At 40.0% G+C, this 20,508-nt stretch overlaps 1 protein-coding gene and 1 long non-coding RNA gene across 2 annotated transcripts in view; one reads left to right on the top strand and one right to left on the bottom strand.

The window, feature by feature from the left end:
* Positions 1-2,109, bottom strand: part of LOC127535699 (uncharacterized) — an 89,431-nt gene extending 87,322 nt beyond the window's left edge. Inside the window, exons 1-2 of the long non-coding RNA XR_007944555.1 lie at positions 1,767-2,109; positions 1,584-1,619 (exon numbers count right to left, since the gene is read on the bottom strand). This is a non-coding gene — a long non-coding RNA (uncharacterized LOC127535699). The remainder of the gene's footprint in view (positions 1-1,583; positions 1,620-1,766) is intronic.
* A 1,857-nt stretch (positions 2,110-3,966) lies between these two features.
* LOC110961001 (zinc finger MYM-type protein 1-like) lies at positions 3,967-19,617 on the top strand. Its single transcript, XM_051954720.1, has 6 exons — positions 3,967-4,183; positions 4,432-4,557; positions 4,696-4,758; positions 4,920-4,988; positions 5,409-6,417; positions 19,587-19,617. Exons 1-6 carry the CDS (start codon positions 4,102-4,104, stop codon positions 19,615-19,617), a joined length of 1,380 nt encoding a protein of 459 aa, XP_051810680.1. The 5' UTR covers positions 3,967-4,101.
* The last annotated feature ends 891 nt before the right edge of the window (positions 19,618-20,508 follow it).

Raw genomic sequence — 20,508 nt, 5'->3', positions numbered from 1 at the left:
AGGAAGTATTTTTCACTCAAGGTTGTGTCCAATAATTCCAGTGTCATGGCGATGGCCCGAGGAGCTGGACCACTTTTCACCTTTGCAGTGTAAAGCAACATTTCACATTGCAACATTTTTGCTTTTCAGCAGCTAGTAATTCAAAAGAATCCAGGAGCCCTGTGGGAGTCTGAAGGATTTTTTCTGTCAAAGATGCAGCTTCAAACAGACCACTTTAGGATTTAGGGCACTAAATATTTCAGCACACTAATTTCTCCTCAATGCTGAAGTGAACAAAAAAGTTCCTCAACAGGCAAACAAAAAGTAATAAACAATATCCCCTGACATTAGAAAAAGACTGTTTACTTCAATATTGACTTTTATTGACCGACACTGTGTCAAATCACAATTTGTATGATTAACTGTAAAAGTAATTTCGACTCTTGTTGATGTTGTCTGCCTTTCATATCAGTAAGATATCTTCCACTGCTGGAAAGTGATGCTGTGCCTTTTTTGATTCTGACATCACAAGAAAGTTTGGACACACCTTCCTGTTCAATGTTTACATTTTATCATAAACAAAAAAATGTTAATCTTAAGTATTAATCTACAATGTATACACACAAATATATGTGAATATATATATATATATATATATATATATATATATATATACATACATACATATACACACACACACACACACACACACATATATATATATATATACATACATACATATACACATGTAATTCTTTTCCATCAAATCATGTCTGCCACAATTATTAGCACCCCTGATGCTAATACTTTGTGCAAACGTCTTTTGCTAACAAAACAGCACCTAATCTTCTCCTATAATACATTTTTCAACAACTTTCAGTGTGAGAGTATGCTTCTGCAATAAAAATTGAATTTATTTTAAGGCGTTCAACACATCTTAACCGGGGTGCCGATAATTATGGAGGGCGCTGTGTGAGACATGCTGGTAATAATGTGCTCAGATGTTTATATAATCTCCCTGTCTCACTTAAAAAGTGTTTAAAAGTAAAACAATTCAGATCCACCTGTTTAATTGCAGTAATCTTTGAAAACAGTAGCAGTACTTGTTGTGCTGTTTCTGTCTGACCATTGGACTGAAGCCACAGACTGTCACCAGTTAATGTGGTGTAAATTGTCACCCTCTGTCACTGCTTGAGCTATTTCCACTCAACTGGATGGAAGCCCTTATTAAACCGTGCATTTTACTTGTAGACTGCTGTGAGCCAGAATAGAACAATAACAATGTGTGGGATTAATGTTAAAGCAGACAGCAAAAACATTTCACAACAGTTTATTGATGCCTGTGTGTTTTGAACAGGCATCGGCACAGTCACCTAAGGTCTATATTGCCATTGTAACAGTTGCCTCAATTACTGAATATCACCAGTTAATGGAAACACCAGTAAATTCAAGTGTCAAGTGTCTTCTCCTTCCACATGGTTAGGGTATCCTGCCTGCTTCCAACTAGCCTCAGTACTTGTTCCTGTAGACAGTCGGTTTCCCTCTATCCCTTTCCATTTCATCCTCACCTTTTCTTCGCACCTTGCATATTCATTCATTCTTACCTTTATCGGGTCTCCTTTGCGGTCGTCTCCAACTTCCTGTGACAAGAACAAAATATTTCAGAGTTGGCATGCTGAACTCATTCGTCTAAGGTTCGTTTTTTTTGGTTAAAAAAACTATGGGACTGCCTTTTTAATATCAGAATTCATCACTGCAGCTGTTTTGTAGGTATGTTTATATCTTACCTTCGGCCTAGATGCATCAAGAAAAGTGGATATTGTGTTTCTATCTTAAAGGAGAAACACACTGGTACTGTTTTCAGATTTCTTCTGCTGCATCTTCCCTGTGATGTCGTGTTGCATTTCTTGACAACTTCTGATGCCTTACATGCTGCTGCAGCTTCTGCACAGCTCTATTCCAACTTTTAGCTCCAAACTCCACCACAGAATGCATCACTTTGGTCTCCGAGGACTTGTGTGCAGACTGCTGAGATGAGCGCCAACATCTTGACTAGTCTTCCATTCCACTCACCCTGCATCTGCTTGCCCAGCACTTCTCATAAGCAGAAAATGCTCTGCCGATTTTCATACTGTGGATATCACAACCCCCTAGTGGTGCTTAGACCCACTGCATCCACCACAGCCACACATAAACATTCATTTGGAATTCATTATCCCCTTTTAATTCAGCCAAGCCTTCAAAGCTTCTAAATGCCTTTCAACTGTTGCTAATGTTTTCTTTTGCTTGCTGCTCGTTTGCCCTTTAAGATTGTTGCCATTGGGCTCCATTTGAATTCAACACTTGCTGCCAAAGAGCTTTGCTGTTGTGAAGAGAGAAATGAGGTTATGAAGATGTGTGTGTGTGTGTGTGTGTGTGTGTGTGTGTGTGTGTGTGTGTGTGTGTGTGTGTGTGTGTGTGTGTGTGTGTGTGTGTGGTGTGTGTGTGTGTGTGTGTGTGTGTGTGTTCTTTGAGGTTTCTTGCTCAGCTACTCACTGTGGTAGAGGAAGTTAGCATAGCAACTGATGGTGTCAGGTAGTGCCTTCATCACTGCCAGTTGTTCTCCTGTGATTCTAAAAATGTGTCATGGGATAACAAATCACATGCAGGGAGGGTGTTTCTATAGAAAGATACTTCTACCGTCCAAATTGCACAAAAGTAAATTAGAATGGTATGTATTGGTTGTATAGAGTACACTTTCTCACACATAGACATACTGTAGCCCCAGCAAATGTGCTGTCTATGCATTTATTCATGCCATCAAAACATTGGCTCTTGCAAAGAATATTTCAGTGTCCGTGTTGAGGACTGAACTGGCAACCCTGAGGCTCTGTCAGCATCCATGCCAAGCTGCCATGAGAGAATGGACAAGAAATGTAGAGGTAGGAGAGAGAGAGAGACGTTCAGAGGGAAGAGGCATGCAGAACTAATGTGTGTGGATAAGGGACTGTAAAAAAAAACTATTAGTGATGAAGGGTGCTGAATCCTATGACTCCCTTTTAAGACAGGCAGTTAGTAATGTTTCTCTGACACATCCTTTGCTCACTATCACATGTAGAAAATGTATCACCAGGATCAGATAGAAAGCTTGTCACATACCTTGGGACTCTAATCACAAACTATTTTACAGATAAACATTACATCACTTTTGATATTTTTACAGACAGCATCTTTAATATTATCGAGATGAGCGATTTGTAGAATAAAGAGAATGAATTCAGCAAGATAAATGTAAACATAAATGTTTAAAATAAACTACTCTGGCATAAACTTTTTTATTTGTCTTTTTTTTTATGTGTCACAGTGAGATTAAGATATGCAGACTCAATAAAAATCAATAGAGGTTCCTCTTGTGTTATTTTTCAAAATCATCATTCAATTACCACAATATTGATCAAATGATAGAAAAAAACGTGGCATTCAAAAAGCGATTTTTACTATGAATATTTTGTTCTTATCCACTCTGAGAAATAAAAGAGTTAAACTTGAAGAAAACAAAGGTTGCATCCAACATGGAGGCGTTTCTTTCTTTCTGGGCAAATAAGCAAAGATGTGAGGAAGACAGGGCAGAAAGGAACAATTAAGACTCCTCTGCACTCCTGTGAGATCTTGCAGATGTGTTATAATTTAAGAGTGCACAGTGGTTCGGTCAGAGCCGGCCCACGGCATAGGCGGCCTAGACCGTTGCCTAGGGCGCCATCTGGTGAGGGGGCGCCAAATGGCAGTCTCCCTCTCAGTCTTTCTTTCCTTTTTTTTTAAATTTTTTTTTTATTCACTTTCTTAATGCACCATTATGTTTACTCTCAGTCTCTCAACCTATAAATAACTACAAATTTTGTGAAACTTAAAATAAAACTCGTTTTCACTAATCATGACTCACAACTCTCGCGAGTTGTGAGTCACGCATGCATCCTTTTCCATCTGATCTGCGGCGCCGCCGCCGGGCGGCGCCCCGCGCTACTACAGCATGCTGTTGAGTTTACAAGGTGAGTGAGTGGGGGATGGGCAGCGCATCCCATCAGTTTATTGATGAGATGGTCGTCGTCGTAGCGCTGTCATTTTTGTAAACATAAAACTTTTATCATGAAAAGGCTGTCCAAGCCTTCGGGTGCTGCTTTCAGAAAGCGAAGAAGAGAAGAGGAGGAGAAACGGGCTCAAAGTCGAGGTATATATTCTTTGGATAATGACATAATTCGACCTTTCATCTGGATGTCAATTTACGATTGTGCTAACGCTAGCTAAGTCAAATGCTACTTATTATGTGCTATAACCTACCTCTATTTGTTGAAACATCATACATTCTTGCCTGTGCCAGTTTATTTAATAGAGCAGACGTTTTACCTCGTTGGTTTAGTCACTTTTGTGCATAATCCACAAATTCATGTAATGTGCAAGCATGTTTCTTTTGATCAGATGCTCTGAGAAAATATCTACAGCCACGACAGGGGCCAACTGTAGAAGCTGCTGCAGAAGAGGCAGCAAGCTCGGTCTCACAGTTACCTTCTCCTGTGGCTGTTAGTGACAGTGACAGTGAACATTGTAAGTTGAAAGGATTACTAATGTTTATGTAATAGTTTTGTTGGAGTGGTATGAGATACTCCACTGTCTATGACTTATATATGTTATTATGTTGGCTCACCAAAAAGTCAATAATCTATTATTTGGTGTTTTACACAGCATCTCAAGCATTAAGCAGAAGCACAGCAGTGATTGAGACACAACTTCAAAATGTTGATGCTGGTGAGCATTACAATAGCAAAGTAGTAGCAATGTAATTATACGTCTTATATAAGATTTGAATCAAATCCATCCACTTTATGTTTTGTATTATATAATTTTCACAAAAACAATTGAGGAAAAAAAGTAATTCTTAAAGATCTATATGTTTTTGCTTTGTACAGGAGCAGTCAGTGAAGCACCAAGCAGCAGCACTGTAATTCTTCAGACACCACCTCAAACGGTTGAACCAGGTGAGTATTATACATTTTGTATTATATATAGGAATATACATTCATTCTATTTTATATATATATATATATATATATATATATATATATATATATATATAAACTCGTGAGAAAAGCATACACAATTACTTAAACAATCAATACATCATGTTATGGTCATTTGTTGGCAAATAAAAGAAAGAGTAAAAAAAAAAATCTTGGTGTTCTTCAAAAATATGGTACAATTTAGTGTTTTAGTTTGTTGCTCACTGTGTGCATTATCTTTATTTAATGCCAGAATGCAAATTATGCATACTTATCATACTTTGAAAAACAAATATATTTTCTGCATTTTATAGAAATATTTGAATCACAGTAAAAAAATAAATAAATAAAATTTATTTGTCCTGTCATTGACATCTTGTGTATTTTAATCTCTTACAGAAGGACCCAGCACCAGCAGTCTCAATACAATCCGCCAGCCTACAGGCGCTCCATCAACATCAACAGATGTATGTGAGCCCATCTCAGCAGCCCCCATTGATCCCGCTGATTGGCCACCCAACTTGTCTGATTCAGAGAGGACTGAATTGGTTAGTCGAGGACCACCTGTAATAAGGTCAGACTTCTCGTTCCCCAAAAAACAGGATGGAAGAAGTTGCCATCACCGCCATTTCTTCAGACTGTTGACCAATGGGGAAAAAATCAAAAGGTCATGGCTCATGTATTCAAAAAAGAAAGATAGTTTGTACTGTTTCTGCTGCAAGCTCTTCTCACAGAAGACTTTTAAACTTAGCAAGGATGGCACTGATGACTGGAAAAACTGTGGTGACATACTTAAAACACATGAAAACAGTAAAGAACACACAAATAACATGGGAAGCTGGAGAGAACTTGAAAGTCGTTCAAAAAAGGGTCAAACAATTGACAATATTGAGATGGCCATAATACATGCTGAAAGGAGGAGATGGCGGGAAGTTCTCACCAGACTTGTGGCAATTATTAAGTCACTGGCAGAGAGAAATATTGCACTCAGGGGTTCCACAGACCAACTTAATCAGCCAAACAATGGAAATTTCCTTAAGGAAGTGGAGTTAATGGCTCAGTTTGATCCTGTGCTGAAAGAGCACATTATTAAGATTGAAGGAGGAGCCAGTCACACAACCTACCTGGGGAAGACCATTCAAAATGAACTGATTGACTGCCTTAGTGAAAGGATTTTGCATGCCATTGTAAAGGAAATCAATGAGTCCAAATATTACGCAATCATTTTAGACTGCACACCTGATGTGAGCCATGTGGAGCAATTATCAGTTATAATTCGCATTGTCTCTGTTGAAGGCACTCCACAGATTAAAGAACATTTTCTGGGGTTTCTAGAGGCAGAGGAAACAACAGGAGAAGGCCTCTCAGCCCTCATTCTTAAGAAATTACTACAACTTAATATGACATGGTTAAAACCTACAAAAAGTGGATTTTGCATGATATAGCTCCTATTGTTATGATTATGTTAACAAATTAAAGCAGGTCTTTAGTGTAGACACCTCTGCTGAATCTCTGCGCAGAGATTTATGGGAAAGTGTATTGGATTCGAAGGGGGGGGGGGCGCCGTATTACTATTTTGCCTAGGGTGCCTGTGAACCTAGGGCCGGCCCTGGGTTCGGTGGTTAACCGGTGGTGTCACCTCACAGCTACAGGAGCCCCAGTTTGTGTCTCACCCTGGGATCTTTCTGTGTGGACTCTGCATGTTCTCCCTGTGCATGCGTGGCTTTTCTCCAGGTTCTCCGGCTTCCTCCCACAGTCCACAAACATGTTGAGGTTAGCTGGTGATTCTAAACTGTCTAGGTGTGAATGTGAGTGTGATTGTGTGTCTCTATGTGTAGCTCTGTGATAGACAGGTGTCTCCTGCCTTCACCCTCAGTCAGCTGGGATAGACTCCAGCCCCCCACCACCCTGATGAAGATCAAAGGGTGTATAGATAATGGAATGGATGGATAATCTAAGAGCCAGAATATCACATGCTATGCCCTATAAAGGACAACCTAAATAAAAAAAGAACTGAAAAATACCTGAAGCTACTCTTGTCATAAACAGTGTTTTGGGGTTGTTTGTGTCATAGGCCAGCAGTCTTCAGACAGAACCCTTTCTATCTCTCCATCACACTGCTGACTCCCTTACCCCCACCTCTGACTAGATGACTCTCATCCTCCATCAGGACGTTTGACAGGCTGGTAGGGGCTCACATTTTACATCTGGATGTAGATGTGAGAGACTAAAGGGTGAATGTGAGGCGCGGTGACATTTCAAAGTTCTGAGATGTGAAGACTGAACTAAGAGGAACACCAAAATGAAACAACAATCAAGTGGCACAGGGGTTCTCCTCACTAAAGTCATTAAATGTCAGTATGGGATACTCTTGTCATACCATTAAAACAGTTCCTTCACTAGAATTTAACTCAGTTGCTGAGAGAGACAGGCAGACAGTGAAAGAAAAGAGAGACATCAGGACTGATGGAGATCAATAAGAGATGAGGTGGCTGGATGTTGTTCTAAGTGGAATAAAGAGAGGAAATGTAGTCTGACGCAGGACAGTCTGAAACCAGTCCACTGAGAGACAGTGAGAGCTACGCAGCTAACCAGATGGTAAAACAATGACATGATTTCAAAAACACAGAGCATGATTTTAGTATGATCTCAACGGGCAAAGGCAGATTTGCCTTTTCATCATACATTTCCCATGAAGAAAACATAAGCCGTCTTTAGGACAGTGATGCAAACATGATTTGAGGCATACAGACAGAAATAAAGAACACCATGGATCAAGAATTACTGCGGACAAAAAATAGAAATAAAAAAAGACAAATCAGCCTGTTATGACAAAATGAATGTAATTTAATGCAGAAAAGAGTTTTTCCTGTGTGACGTTGTTTTAATCATGACAGACAGACAGACAGACAGACAGACAGACAGACAGACAGACAGACAGACAGACAGAGAGACAGACAGACAGACAGACAGACAGAGACAGACAGACAGACAGACAGACAGAGAGACAGACAGACAGACAGACAGACAGAGAGACAGACAGAGAGACAGACAGACAGACAGACAGACAGAGAGACAGACAGACAGACAGACAGACAGACAGACAGAGAGACAGACAGACAGACAGACAGACAGAGAGACAGACAGACAGACAGAGAGACAGACAGACAGACAGACAGAGAGACAGACAGACAGACAGACAGACAGACAGACAGAGAGACAGACAGACAGACAGACAGAGAGACAGACAGACAGACAGAGAGACAGAGAGACAGACAGACAGACAGACAGAGAGACAGACAGACAGACAGAGAGACAGACAGACAGACAGACAGACAGAGAGACAGACAGACAGACAGACAGAGAGACAGACAGACGACAGACAGACAGACAGACAGACAGACAGACAGACAGACAGACAGACAGGACAGACAGAGAGACAGACAGACAGACAGACAGAGAGACAGACAGACAGACAGACAGACAGACAGACAGACAGAGAGACAGACAGACAGACAGACAGACAGAGAGACAGAGAGACAGACAGACAGACAGACAGACAGAGAGACAGACAGACAGACAGACAGACAGACAGACAGAGAGACAGACAGACAGACAGACAGACAGAGAGACAGACAGACAGACAGACAGAGAGACAGACAGACAGACAGACAGACAGACAGACAGACAGACAGACAGACAGAGAGACAGACAGACAGACAGACAGACAGAGAGACAGACAGACAGACAGACAGACAGAGAGACAGACAGACAGACAGACAGACAGACAGATAGATTACCTGAGAGATTGAACTGACATTTTTTTCCCCAAACTGACATAGATATCCAAGGACAAGACATGTTTCAAAATGTATTCCCTCTACAAAAAAACTCCCCATTTCAAATAAATAAAGAATACACTCTAATTTGCTTTCACTACTTTTCCCAGCCATCCTGACATTTGTTCTCAATACATGAACGTGCACATGAATGTTTTCAGTCATAATATTTACAGTATATTGTAAATATTTAGCTATGTATTGGGTTCAGGTTGAGCAGGAATGTTTGGTGGTGGACGGTACAATTTGCTTGGAGATTCTAGGAAGGGATTAGTCTGATCATTTTCAGTAGTGGGATACCAATCTATTCTTGTCTGACAGGAAAGAAGCGGAATCAGCAACAATCCTAAGCCTGTTTTTGTGGTTTTGTTTACTGGTTCCAGCCCCTCATCCTTATTCACTTAAATGAATGGCTGAAAACTCCTCCTCTTGTTTCCAAACACCCCTCCCTCTCTCTGTCCCTCCCTCCCAGGTCCTGTGGGATTACTTTAATCCATAATCTGGCACTGTTTGAGCCTCTATCACTGAAATGCCATTTGACTGAATTAAGATGTATTCCTCAATTTGGAGGCAGAGAGGCACTTTGATAATTGCAGCAGTAGAACTGGACCTCTTCTCTGATTGTGTGTGTGCGTGTGTGTTTGAACATGTGGAGTGTACATATATTTACTGGCACAGTGACATGCAGGGTTAAGATCCAGCTCACTGTGAGCTCCGGGCTCCAGTCCTTATTCATCAGGTCGGGCAATCAAGACAATGGACCTGCCATTAGCAATATTAATGAACTCCGCTTCGAGGTCACATTTTCCAGTGCAGTTTTTTGTTTGTTTATTATATTTTTCATTTTTTTAAAGATTAAAAAATACATGAACATATGCTATTGTTATGGCAGAGAAAAATATATTAAAAAAATATATAAAAACAATATATTTTGTTTTTCAACCATGCAAAGTAAATGGTCAGACTTCTGTATTTTTGACTTATGTGATATATGTAGTGGTTCAATTTATTAGACCACCTGTAATAAAAATCAAACTGAGTCAAACTAAAAGAAAAGTGTATTGTTAATTTTTAGGCAAACTGGAACAACTAAATAGTCCTTTTTCACATACATTAACCAAAAATCTTAATATTTTGCCTAGCCTCATTTGGCCCTTTTAACTTGCATTCTCACTGCCATTATTTTTATACACTTTCAACAGACTCTTCTGTCATTGAGTTCCAAATAGTTTCTAGCTGTTCCCAGAGACTTCAGATGAAACTTTTGTGTGATTCTTCCTTGGCACATTTTGTCAGTACCAGTCTCTGCAATCAAGTCCAAGGCATACTTGACCATGTGAGAACACTTTATGTCTTGCCCTATTTGTCTCTAGACCATCCAGCATCATGAGGCACTTTAATTCACACTCTGTCTTTCTCAGTGAGTTCCCTACGCTTCATCATGTTAAACAGGAATAAAGACTTTCAAAGTGAATTCACATGTCTGAGCCAGCACACTGCAATTATCTGAGCAGTCAGAAATTAATCAATGATAACGTTCAACCACTGAAACTGTAATTTGGCATCTTGATCAAAAAGTAATAATATGCTGTACTGTTTTTTTTTTTTTTTTTGCTTTTTTTTGCAAAACAGTAAATTAGAAAATTCATGGATACCAACGATAATATTTTAGTGTTAAAGATATCATTTTGATTAAAGAGCTTGCTCACAGTAGCAGATGAGCATTACAGAAACATAGAAAGATATTTTAGTAATCAGCAATATTGTAAATTTAGACTGGAGTTGGCAAACAATTTGCACTGGGTGGTGGTCTAATGAATAAATGTGTTCAGCACTCTATATAGGTATGTATACTCTATATAGGTGTGTGTGTGTGTGTGTGTGTGTGTGTGTGTGTGTGTGTGTGTGTGTGTGTGTGTGTGTGTGTGTGTGTGTGTGTGCGCGTGCCTAGTGATGACATCACCAGAGATTGCTTTAATTTGAACGTCAACTCTGCAACAAATGTAGCTTATACTGTATGTCTTCATAAAATTAAACAAAAAACAAACATAAATAAAGACTGCCTTACTTTGAGCCTTTTAACTGTTGTTTGTATTCAGGATTTGTTCTTTCACAGTTTGGAAAAGGTACTAACGTGAAAGGTGGCACGAGCCCACCAGGTGTTATACAGATCCAAAGTATACACATTGTAATTTAAGTGCCTGATTGATTGTGTCTGTGCGATAAATAAATGCTTTTGAACAAATAGATTGTCCTAACACGTTTGTGGATTATGTAATCAAATAATTAGATTTTCTGAAGTCTTGCTCTTCAGTTAAGTGGCTTTTAATGCAAATGAACAGAACACAGCATTAGATTGTTTCCTACAATGTGTTCACAGCACACATTTTCATGTGTAGCAATGGAGTTTTCTTTACCCTGATACCATTTTAAGTGTGTCCTGCACCTAGCATGTGTACCAGAGAGTAGTCACTGATGACATTCACATGTAGTACACCCCCCCCCCATACACACACACACACACACACACACACACACACACACACACACACACACACTACAGAATGGATGCACATGTCCTTTTCTGTTATTGTAGTTGAGGCAGCAGAATCAGCCACAAACATCCCCTCTGATCTCCCTGGTTGCCTAATCCACCATTACCATAATGAAAACCCATCTAATCGAATCAGAGGAGGTTCATCCTAAAAGGATCATACATGGATGACAGATTAATAAAGAAATAGATAGAGAGAGGACTGGAAGGGAAATGCATGCAATACAAACCCAAATAGATTGTTGGACTTATTTAGATCAGACGAAATCACAGTGGGAATGAGATACAGTGGCCAGTGATCAGTATATAGATGGAGCTTTAAAAAGGTTTATGGACAACAGACTGGAGCTGTAGGAGATATGGTCTGACGTAGCTAATGCCTCTAATAACATCACACTGCCCTGATTGAAGAGCCATACAATCATTCGTCATTTTAGGCAGTCAATATAAAACATGTAAAGTCAGGCCATCTCACCCCTTATGTGCCACCCCCCCCCCCCAACCCCCCCCCCCCCCACCCACCCACACACACACACCCACCCACCCACACACACACACACATACACCCCCCCCCACACACACACACACTTTTTTTTATTTCATTCATTAAAAACGATACAACACAGCATCTATTAAATGAATGAAAAGGAGCAGAGGGAAGCTATAGCTTATAGTATCTGCCCCTTATCAATAACAATTTTTTCACATTTCAGTACTGTTTGGCTGTCACACACAGCCCTTTTAACCGACATTTAACATGATCTAAGAAAACAATTTCTGGTTATTCACAAGTATCGTGTGTCTTCAGTAACAACTCTTTCACACTTTTCTTAAAAATACAAATTGACTGAGACATTTTAATTTCAGAATTCAGATTGTTCCACAGATTGACGCCTTGGATTGAGATGCATCTTTCTTTTGGTTTTGTGCCTGACTCAGGTCTCAAAAAGACTTCAGTTCCTCTTAGTTCCTTCAGACTTACCTGTCTCATAGTGTGCATATATGTAAGTGATGAGATGCGACTAAAAAAGTACCTAATTAATGACACAGGCTTTGTAATTAATTAGACATGATTAATCACATTTTCATCACTAACGATTTGGGGTTGTTACAGACTGGGTGGAACAGGACAAATGATATTGTGTGAAAGGCAAATGACCCAGGTCATGTTTGGGACTACTCTTGAAAACAGTCTTCCTCCATCAGCTGGAAAACTCTTTCCTGCCTCCAGTGACTGGATTTTCCAACAAGACAATGCCCCTTGCCACACAACAAGGTCAGTTAAAGCCTGGATGGAGAACCAGAGTACTGGAACCATGCCTTGGCTGCTCAGTCAGCAGATTTAAATCCAATTGAAAACTTGTGGAAAATGGAGAGCAGGATTTGATGTCATAGCGATTGATGGAAGAACTTGAGAGATTTTGATTATTATCAAGAAAATCATGAAAAATGTCTAGATAATTAATTAAACTCTTATGAGCTATTTTTGTTGTTATTATATGTGTCCAAACAAATGTACCTTTAGTTGTATATAATGTGACACAAACAAGGGTGGTGCAATCATATTTTCCATGACTGTGTATGATATTTTTCCCACAATTTTCAAACATTATAAATTAACCAGTTCTGCTTCTGCTTCTAACAGTGACTGCATTCGCTTAAGTACATTTACATATATTATACATAAATCAGTATACTCTACATGTGAAGAATGAGTCAGTGTCATTCACTGCCTACATTATGTGGCATCTCCATCTGTACTGCTCTATATTCTTGGTGTTAATTTGGACAGACTGACAGTCAGCCTTGCTAACAGCCTTTGACTGCAACAACTAGTGCGTAATAATAGTGGCAGTGGGCCCATTATGTTGTTAAGGGCCAATGCTATATTCAAAAAGACAATAGCAGCAGCAGCAGCAGCAGAGCAAGGTTAATCAACACAAAATAAAACACAGAGAAGGTGCCAATAAATACAACAAGTGCCAGGAATGAATGTTTAGACATTTCTAACAATTGTGAGCTATTTAACTGCAATAAATGTAATTTTTTCTCAGGGAATATGGCTTACCGTATTACCATGGTAATCCCCAATTACTGGCACAAGCTGCACTTTATGTGTGACACACACACAAACACAAGCAGTTGAGGTGTGCTATTTTTCATGGATGTGTGGAGAGAAGAGCCAATTAGTGAGCATCCAGATGCTGTTTAGCTAATCCCTGCTCTGGAGGAGAGCCTGCACACACACGCACAAACTTATACTTTTACATCAATGTGAGCAATCAAGCTTCCAGGGTGCATAAATCCAAAATATGCGTTCAAACAGCTCCTGGAGAAGACACAGAATACACACAAAATATACAAACATCCATGCAGACAAACTGATGCTGGATGTGTTGCAGTACATCATTCCCCCCTTTCAATTACAGCAGACTTGCTCAAGTCTTAATGGGCCCATTCACAATCTCTCAACAAGTTTTCATTCTTCCTAAGTCCCATAGCTTCAGCTTGAACCTGAACAGAACAATAGACTTATTTCCATACAGCGTGATCAACAGTGTGTGTTGACCAGTGAGGCTCCAAGGTAACCACAGACACTGAGGCTTTGTATGAAAATATGTCATTTCACCAAGTGGAACAGATGTTATGCTAATGCGGCCTGTCCATCAGTTCGTGGGACTGATGGGGAGCCGTCATTACAAAGACAGGGCCCAGTCATTTCAAATGCTAACAGCTCACGTTGGAATAAACAGCATGTGGGCAAAGTATTAGGCCAACTGAACGGGAGGAGGGGGGGTTTGAAACTGAACAGGATCACAAAGGAATTTCCAAGGAAGAGCGGGAGTGAAGGAGGTAAAAGTGAAGTTACACAACAGACTTTTTTCAGTTCACTGAATGTATGAGTCAGCTGCATTCCCTGTGCTACTTCATCAACTCTGATGTCTTCACAGTATTTTGTGATTATAATGGGAGAGGCACAAATCTGAAAATACCACCAAAGAAAAGCTTTTCAGTGCTTTCTCTTCTTCGAGAGCACATTTTGATCCTGGTTGTAAGGAAAACAGAATGGTGTCTATATTAAGAAAACTGTTCCCTGTGTAATAGGATGGTGATGGTAAAATAATTCATTTAAAAGGAAAACAAACTTATTCTACATGCCTTAAAGTACTTCTTTTTGCTCTCCTTTCTTGTATAGCCTCAACTTTCTTCTGATTTGCCCATATGTTTTATTTTGAAGACTCTCTACTTTGCGCCCTTCGTGACATAACCATCTGGACCTAATATTATCGTAGTCTTAGGAACTATACCTGAACAGACTATATTAGCTTAGGTAGAGTACTGCAGTGATGATTCGGGAAAGAGCCCTCAACAAAGTACTTTGAATACTTTGTGTTAGTGCAGTGAGATGAATTGTTTCCAGTCAGCTAAGTTTAGTCGTGCAAACTTCCACTCGCTGCACCTTTGGTCTCCTTTCAGGGGAAGACCTGCAGACGGCAGAAAGTCAAACTCGGACAAGGTGTCTCTGGTTGAAATCGGAGTCATTTGTGTAGTCCTGAAAAGACTTTTACTTTTTTAAATAAAGGTTTGGTGCAGTATAGAATTGAATGCAAATCTCAGTTATTTAAAGAAACCATGTTGCAGCCGCGGTAATTATTTTCTAATCCGTCAGAATGGCAGTGGGATTCATCTGTCAGTGCCACTAAAACTCTGTAAATGACAGTTCACAAATGTGTGTGGTCTTCTGTATCCTTCTCTCAAATATTTACCAAGATTTGACTGACGTGGGATTTGAAAGGCCAATATTTCATTTGTGAGGCAAAATGCTACATTAAAGACCAGAGGTTTTCAACCTGTGAGCTGCTATGGGGGCTCAGAAGGCGATACAAATACAGAAATGACAGATGTATTCTGGGTAATCGAAAAACACAAATACAGAATCAGTTACTATGAAATTCATCTAATTTTTCATTCTTTCCTCCTATGCCCCTGTCTATCACTTAATGGTGCAACTTCTGTTCCCCCTCACAATCCCCCCCCACCCCCACCCCCTACTTCCAAAAATGAATCTTAGGACAGAGGAGTGGAATGAGGAGTCATGCAGGAGGAATTAAAAGCAGAGGTGCACAGGTTTATCCTCAGTGCTTGTCAATCAAAAAAAGGAACAGATGTAAACATACACATCTCCGTACACGTTATTCACTGGACACAAAAAACCGTGAGCTCTGGGTCCAAGCCAATTCATGCCAAGTCATTCATGAAATAAAGGTATGAGTACAAACAATTTGTAAGTACTTCCAGCTAGCAAAAAAAAGAACAGAAAAATGTTTGCCTGCTCACAATCTTATGTAAAATTCATCTACAAGTGAATAATACTACTGAACCACTTATCACTTGGAGAGGAGTTACTGTAAATTATTTTTAAGTATTTATTTCTGTGGCAAGCTGTGTTGAAGAATGACCCTGGAGAATGGATTTATGTCTTTGATGCATTCTGCAACTGACAGATACTATTATTTTCAAACACACATTGAGCACCACTATAGAAAATGTGGCAGGAAGTCACTAAACACACTTCACACTACTCACGGTCCAAACGAGCCTGACTAAACCACAAAAACACAATAAAATACAAACACTAATAGCACTGTATCACTGACATAAACCACAACAATGACATTTAAACCCCCAACACCTCGAACTCCCATGGTGCATTGCAGCAGTTCAGTCATAGTGACCGGCTCTGTGATCCAACTCGCGACATTATTTTAATTATTTTGGTGGCAAAATAAGCATTTTCTAGCCCAAAAATTGAAATCAATAAAACCAAAAAATATATTTAAAAAAATAATGAAAGCATAATAAAAGAATATTTAATCTAAATAAAATGAGTAGTGTACAGCGCTGGATGCTGATTGGCTCAGCGACCGTAGCATCAGTCTCCTCCGTCTCCTGTGTTTAGCAGCATTCACATCTGGCCTTGTGCTTTTAACAGACGTCTGATCGCTGCGCATAGTGTTGCTCTGTGGTGTTGTGTGGGGTTCGTTTAAAAAACATCTAAATAACAAAATAAATGTGGTCGCTGCTTTTCGTGTATCGTGGTGGGCTCTTGAACATAAACCCCGCGATAGACGAAGGACCACTGTACTGTGACACAGAATTCAGTAAAGAAAAAACTGTATCAACTCATACAGAAACCAACAGAGGTCATTGTTTGCAAGAGAAGCAACAGCTGAGGTGCTCTGGGGAGTAGAAGATCAAAACCAGCTCTCTACTGCTTGTTTGAATGAAATTATGGGAGCTTTAAGCACACACACACACACACACACACACACACACACACACACACACACACACACACACACACACACACACACACACACACTTGTACCTGGTTGCGCAGACAGTCACATTATCACAGTCTGTCCATTGTTAAGGCTCCCCTGAGCCTACTTCCTCCATAGTACATCACTTCATTTCACCACTTAAATAATCCCCAGAATCCGTCAGAGAGACCGTCCTGCTCTCACATAATTAACACCTGAGAGGCTGCAGTGTGTGTGTGTGTGTGTGTGTGTGTGTGTGTGTGTGTGTGTGTGTGTGTGTGTGTGTGTGTGTGTGTGTGTGTGTGTGTGTGTGTGTGTGGGCGGGCGCGCACATACATGTACATTTGTAGACATACCTATTGGTGTGTCTGCATCTGTGTGTACATGTAAACGTCTGTGTGTATGTGTGTTAGTTTGTGTTCATGCCTAAATGTGTACATATGTGTGTGTCTGTGTGCTAAGTCTTTCCCCTGCGGAGATGGGCTCAGCACTTTGTTTCTTATTCATCAACAAGTGCATGAGGAAGACGTGTTGAGCAGAACGAGGTGTACGTACACACACACACACACACACACACACACACACACACACACACACACAAAACAAGGTATTGTATTTTAGCATACCTCAGGGGCCACTAAGGAACAAAAAGAGCCGCAGGATTACAGCGTTTCTGTAAGAAATGGATAGCAATAAACTCTCAGGTAATAGTTTGGTTTGGGGAGCAGGCTGGTTGACACCGATGCCTGGAACAGTTAGAGTGAAGGGAGTAAAGTAGCTGCCAGGGAATTAACACTGAGGTAACACACACACATACACTTTAGCAACAGTAAAATGAAGCACTACATCAGTAAATTTCCTGTGATAGTACAGAGACAGGGCACTACTGAATGTTCTGTTGCAGCAGAAAAGATGTCTCAGAGGGAGAGTAAATATCTGCTGAACACACACTATATACAACTCTACATGTAGAAATGTTTTTTATAATACTGGTACCTTCTGGACAACGCTCAAGATTTATGGGGGAATCGACAGTTATTAGTTGGTGTTTTCTCATTAATGTATTTTGTATTTGTAGAAGCACAAATGAACAAAATGAATGTTAAATACACTGACAGAGAAATGATTTTGTCATATTTAGTCTTTGAAAAAAGACTTCCGTATTTTCTGCACGATAAGGCGCACTTAGAAGCCTTTAATTTTCTCAAAAATTGACGGTGCACCTTTTAACCTGGTGCGTCTTATGTGTACACCGAGTTCCAAAATCTGACTGCTGGACCATTTCCCACCGACATAGGGACGTAATACGTTCACTACACATGCTGGCAGCGATAAACCTATTAGAGAACATTACATAAAGCTACATACAGTACTGACTATTGTCTGAGCTTTCGTGAAAGCCGGCATCATTGCTGAACAGCCACCTGACAACAAGACTGACTCAGACAATGACGCAAGTGAACCCGGCATGTTTGATGTCGAAATTGCCCAGCTGTTCAATTCAGATACAGAAGATGAGGACTTTGATCAAAAAATAATGTGTTTATTTTTAAATACGAAGTAGAATAAAGTTCAACCAAACTCACTGTTTTGCGTCCGTTTCCTTGTTTTAGCATGCGCCCAATAATACGGTGCGCCTTATATATGACTTAAGTACTTAGGATGCCCGATAGTAGACCAGATTTGTAAAACTTTGTTTGATATAATGGAACTGTCCCGTGTTACTCTGAGTATAATGACAGAGCAAGAAAAAAATAATCAATTGTTAAATCAAGGCTCAATTGTGGTACTCTTTCTTTCTGACTCTGCCTTTTTTGTGTAGTTTGTGTTGTCTGTCTTTCTTTCTTTTTACCACTATTGGGTAACTCTCTCAGGTTGGATAAAGTTGTAAGTTCCAAACATTTTCCTCAAAATCTCTCCAATTAATTTCAGACCTGAAAGCTGTGAACAAAGAATCAGGGAGAAAAAATGCAAATGTGCAGACAAGACAACATATAGCCCATCTTTCAGAGATGTTCGGAAGCCTGTTCAATGCTGCTGTTGCTGCTGCAGGGTTAGCCAAACAACACTGATAGTTCAGACTTTGGTTTGTCTTTTCAGAAAACATTTCACCCAGTTTAAGAAACCAAAACAGGTTTACAGCATGAAAAATATATCAATCTTTCACTGAAGCCTTGACCTTTTGGCACAAACACTTACTGACTCTTCAGATCTAGCTGATATATAAACTGTGGCATGTCTCCAGCTTATAGTTTTCATCCAGACTCTGAAAATAAATATAGAGTTAACCGGAAATATACTTTTTATGTTTCCTTATAGTTTCTCTTGTAAACTCTCTCTCTGAACTCTGACCTTCTCCACCCTGCATCATCTGGAGGCTTCTGGCTCCTGAAGCCATTGTGGGTGCTGGGTGGGCCCCAGGGGCAGCCTGCAGTGTGTTTTTGGGGCCATGGCAGGTTCAGGGGCGTAGGTGGAGTGAGATAGCATAGCCGCTCTCTTCAGGCGCTTCCTGGCCTACTGATCCCAAATGGAGGAAAGCCAGGCATTGCTTTTCTCTCCATCTATCTCGTGTTGTTTCTCCTACTCTCTCACCTCTTACTTCCAGCAAAAATATATGTAGCCAGGTGGTAAAAGAAAAAATATTTACTTACAAGTAGATGCTTTATTGAACTTAAGACGGTCTAAAAAAACACAGATTTAGAAAGCTAAATTGGCTGTTCGTAGTACGTTTAGGATGCAAACAGTATTCGCGAGTGATGTGACGCTGGCGATTAAGTTGTTGGTTTAAATGGCTCTTTTAAGTGAATGATGAGAACCAGTTCGCAGCTGTGAGCTGTTCGTATGTGCAGGTTGTCCACAGTGTGTTCCTGTGTCACCTGGGTGCCCCATGAGTCTGAGATGTCCACGCTGCCTTCGTGTGAACGACTAATGACATCTCTGAGTTGGAGTCGTCCACAGCAGCTCCCTTCATGAGAACGCAGCTCTATATGCAACTAACTTAAAGAGTATGAGCACCACTGGATTCCTACTGACTGGAGACCGGAGCAGAGCCAAATATACCACTTTATCAGGGACAAGGAGATATTAGCTATGGAAAAAAAAAACACACAAAATGAGCCAGAGTCAAAGGAAACGTAGCAGCATTTGGATGCATCTTTCTGGGGACGACATGCAAGGTTGAGCAAAATGCAGTATTTGTCAGAAAAACATTTCTTTCAAGACCAGGCCAACAAACAGCTTACACCACCATACAGTCATGTGAAAAAAATACGACACCCTATGAAAGCCTGTATGTTTTTTTGTTTGTTTTTAAACTTAATTAGACATTTGGACATTTAATATCAATTTTTAAAAATACTGAGAGATTCAAGTAATATGACTGAACAATGAAAATTGAAGAGAAGACTTTTTAAAAGTTTCTTCAAAATGTAATTTAAAAAAATGCAATTTCTGGTGAGGAATAAATTAGGACACCCCCACATTTATTCCCACTTAACATGGCTAAAATCACACAGCTGTATCACATCAGGTGCACATGATTAGAACATCATTAGTCCGCATTTGTAAAGAAGTTTGTCCTATTTAGGCCTCAGACATTTAGTTTCTAGTGCTCCTGACTGTTGAAGTCACAATGAACTCCATGGCAAGATCGAAAGAGCTGTCTGAGGCCATCAGAAAGAAGACTGTCGCAACTTATGAGTCTGGAAAGGCATTTAAAAAGATCTGAAAAGAATTTGAAATTAGCCATTCCACTGTCCGGAAAATAGTCTACAAGTGGAGGA

This window comes from Acanthochromis polyacanthus, chromosome 10 (genome assembly GCF_021347895.1).
Source record: "Acanthochromis polyacanthus isolate Apoly-LR-REF ecotype Palm Island chromosome 10, KAUST_Apoly_ChrSc, whole genome shotgun sequence".
NCBI lineage: Eukaryota > Metazoa > Chordata > Actinopteri > Pomacentridae > Acanthochromis > Acanthochromis polyacanthus.
The sequence above is the reverse complement of the archived record's forward strand: the minus strand, read 5'-3'. Positions and strand labels throughout refer to the sequence as shown.

What these genes read in the sequence shown, in the direction of transcription:
- LOC110961001 (XM_051954720.1), top strand. Translation starts at nt 4,102, where the DNA reads ATGAAAAGGCTGTCCAAGCCTTCGGGTGCTGCTTTCAGAAAGCGAAGA. An exon ending in TGACAGTGACAGTGAACATT is followed by an intron (nt 4,558 to 4,695) that starts GTAAGTTGAAAG and finishes TGTTTTACACAG; the next exon opens with CATCTCAAGCATTAAGCAGA. An exon ending in CTACAACTTAATATGACATG is followed by an intron (nt 6,418 to 19,586) that starts GTTAAAACCTAC and finishes GGTTGTCCACAG; the next exon opens with TGTGTTCCTGTGTCACCTGG.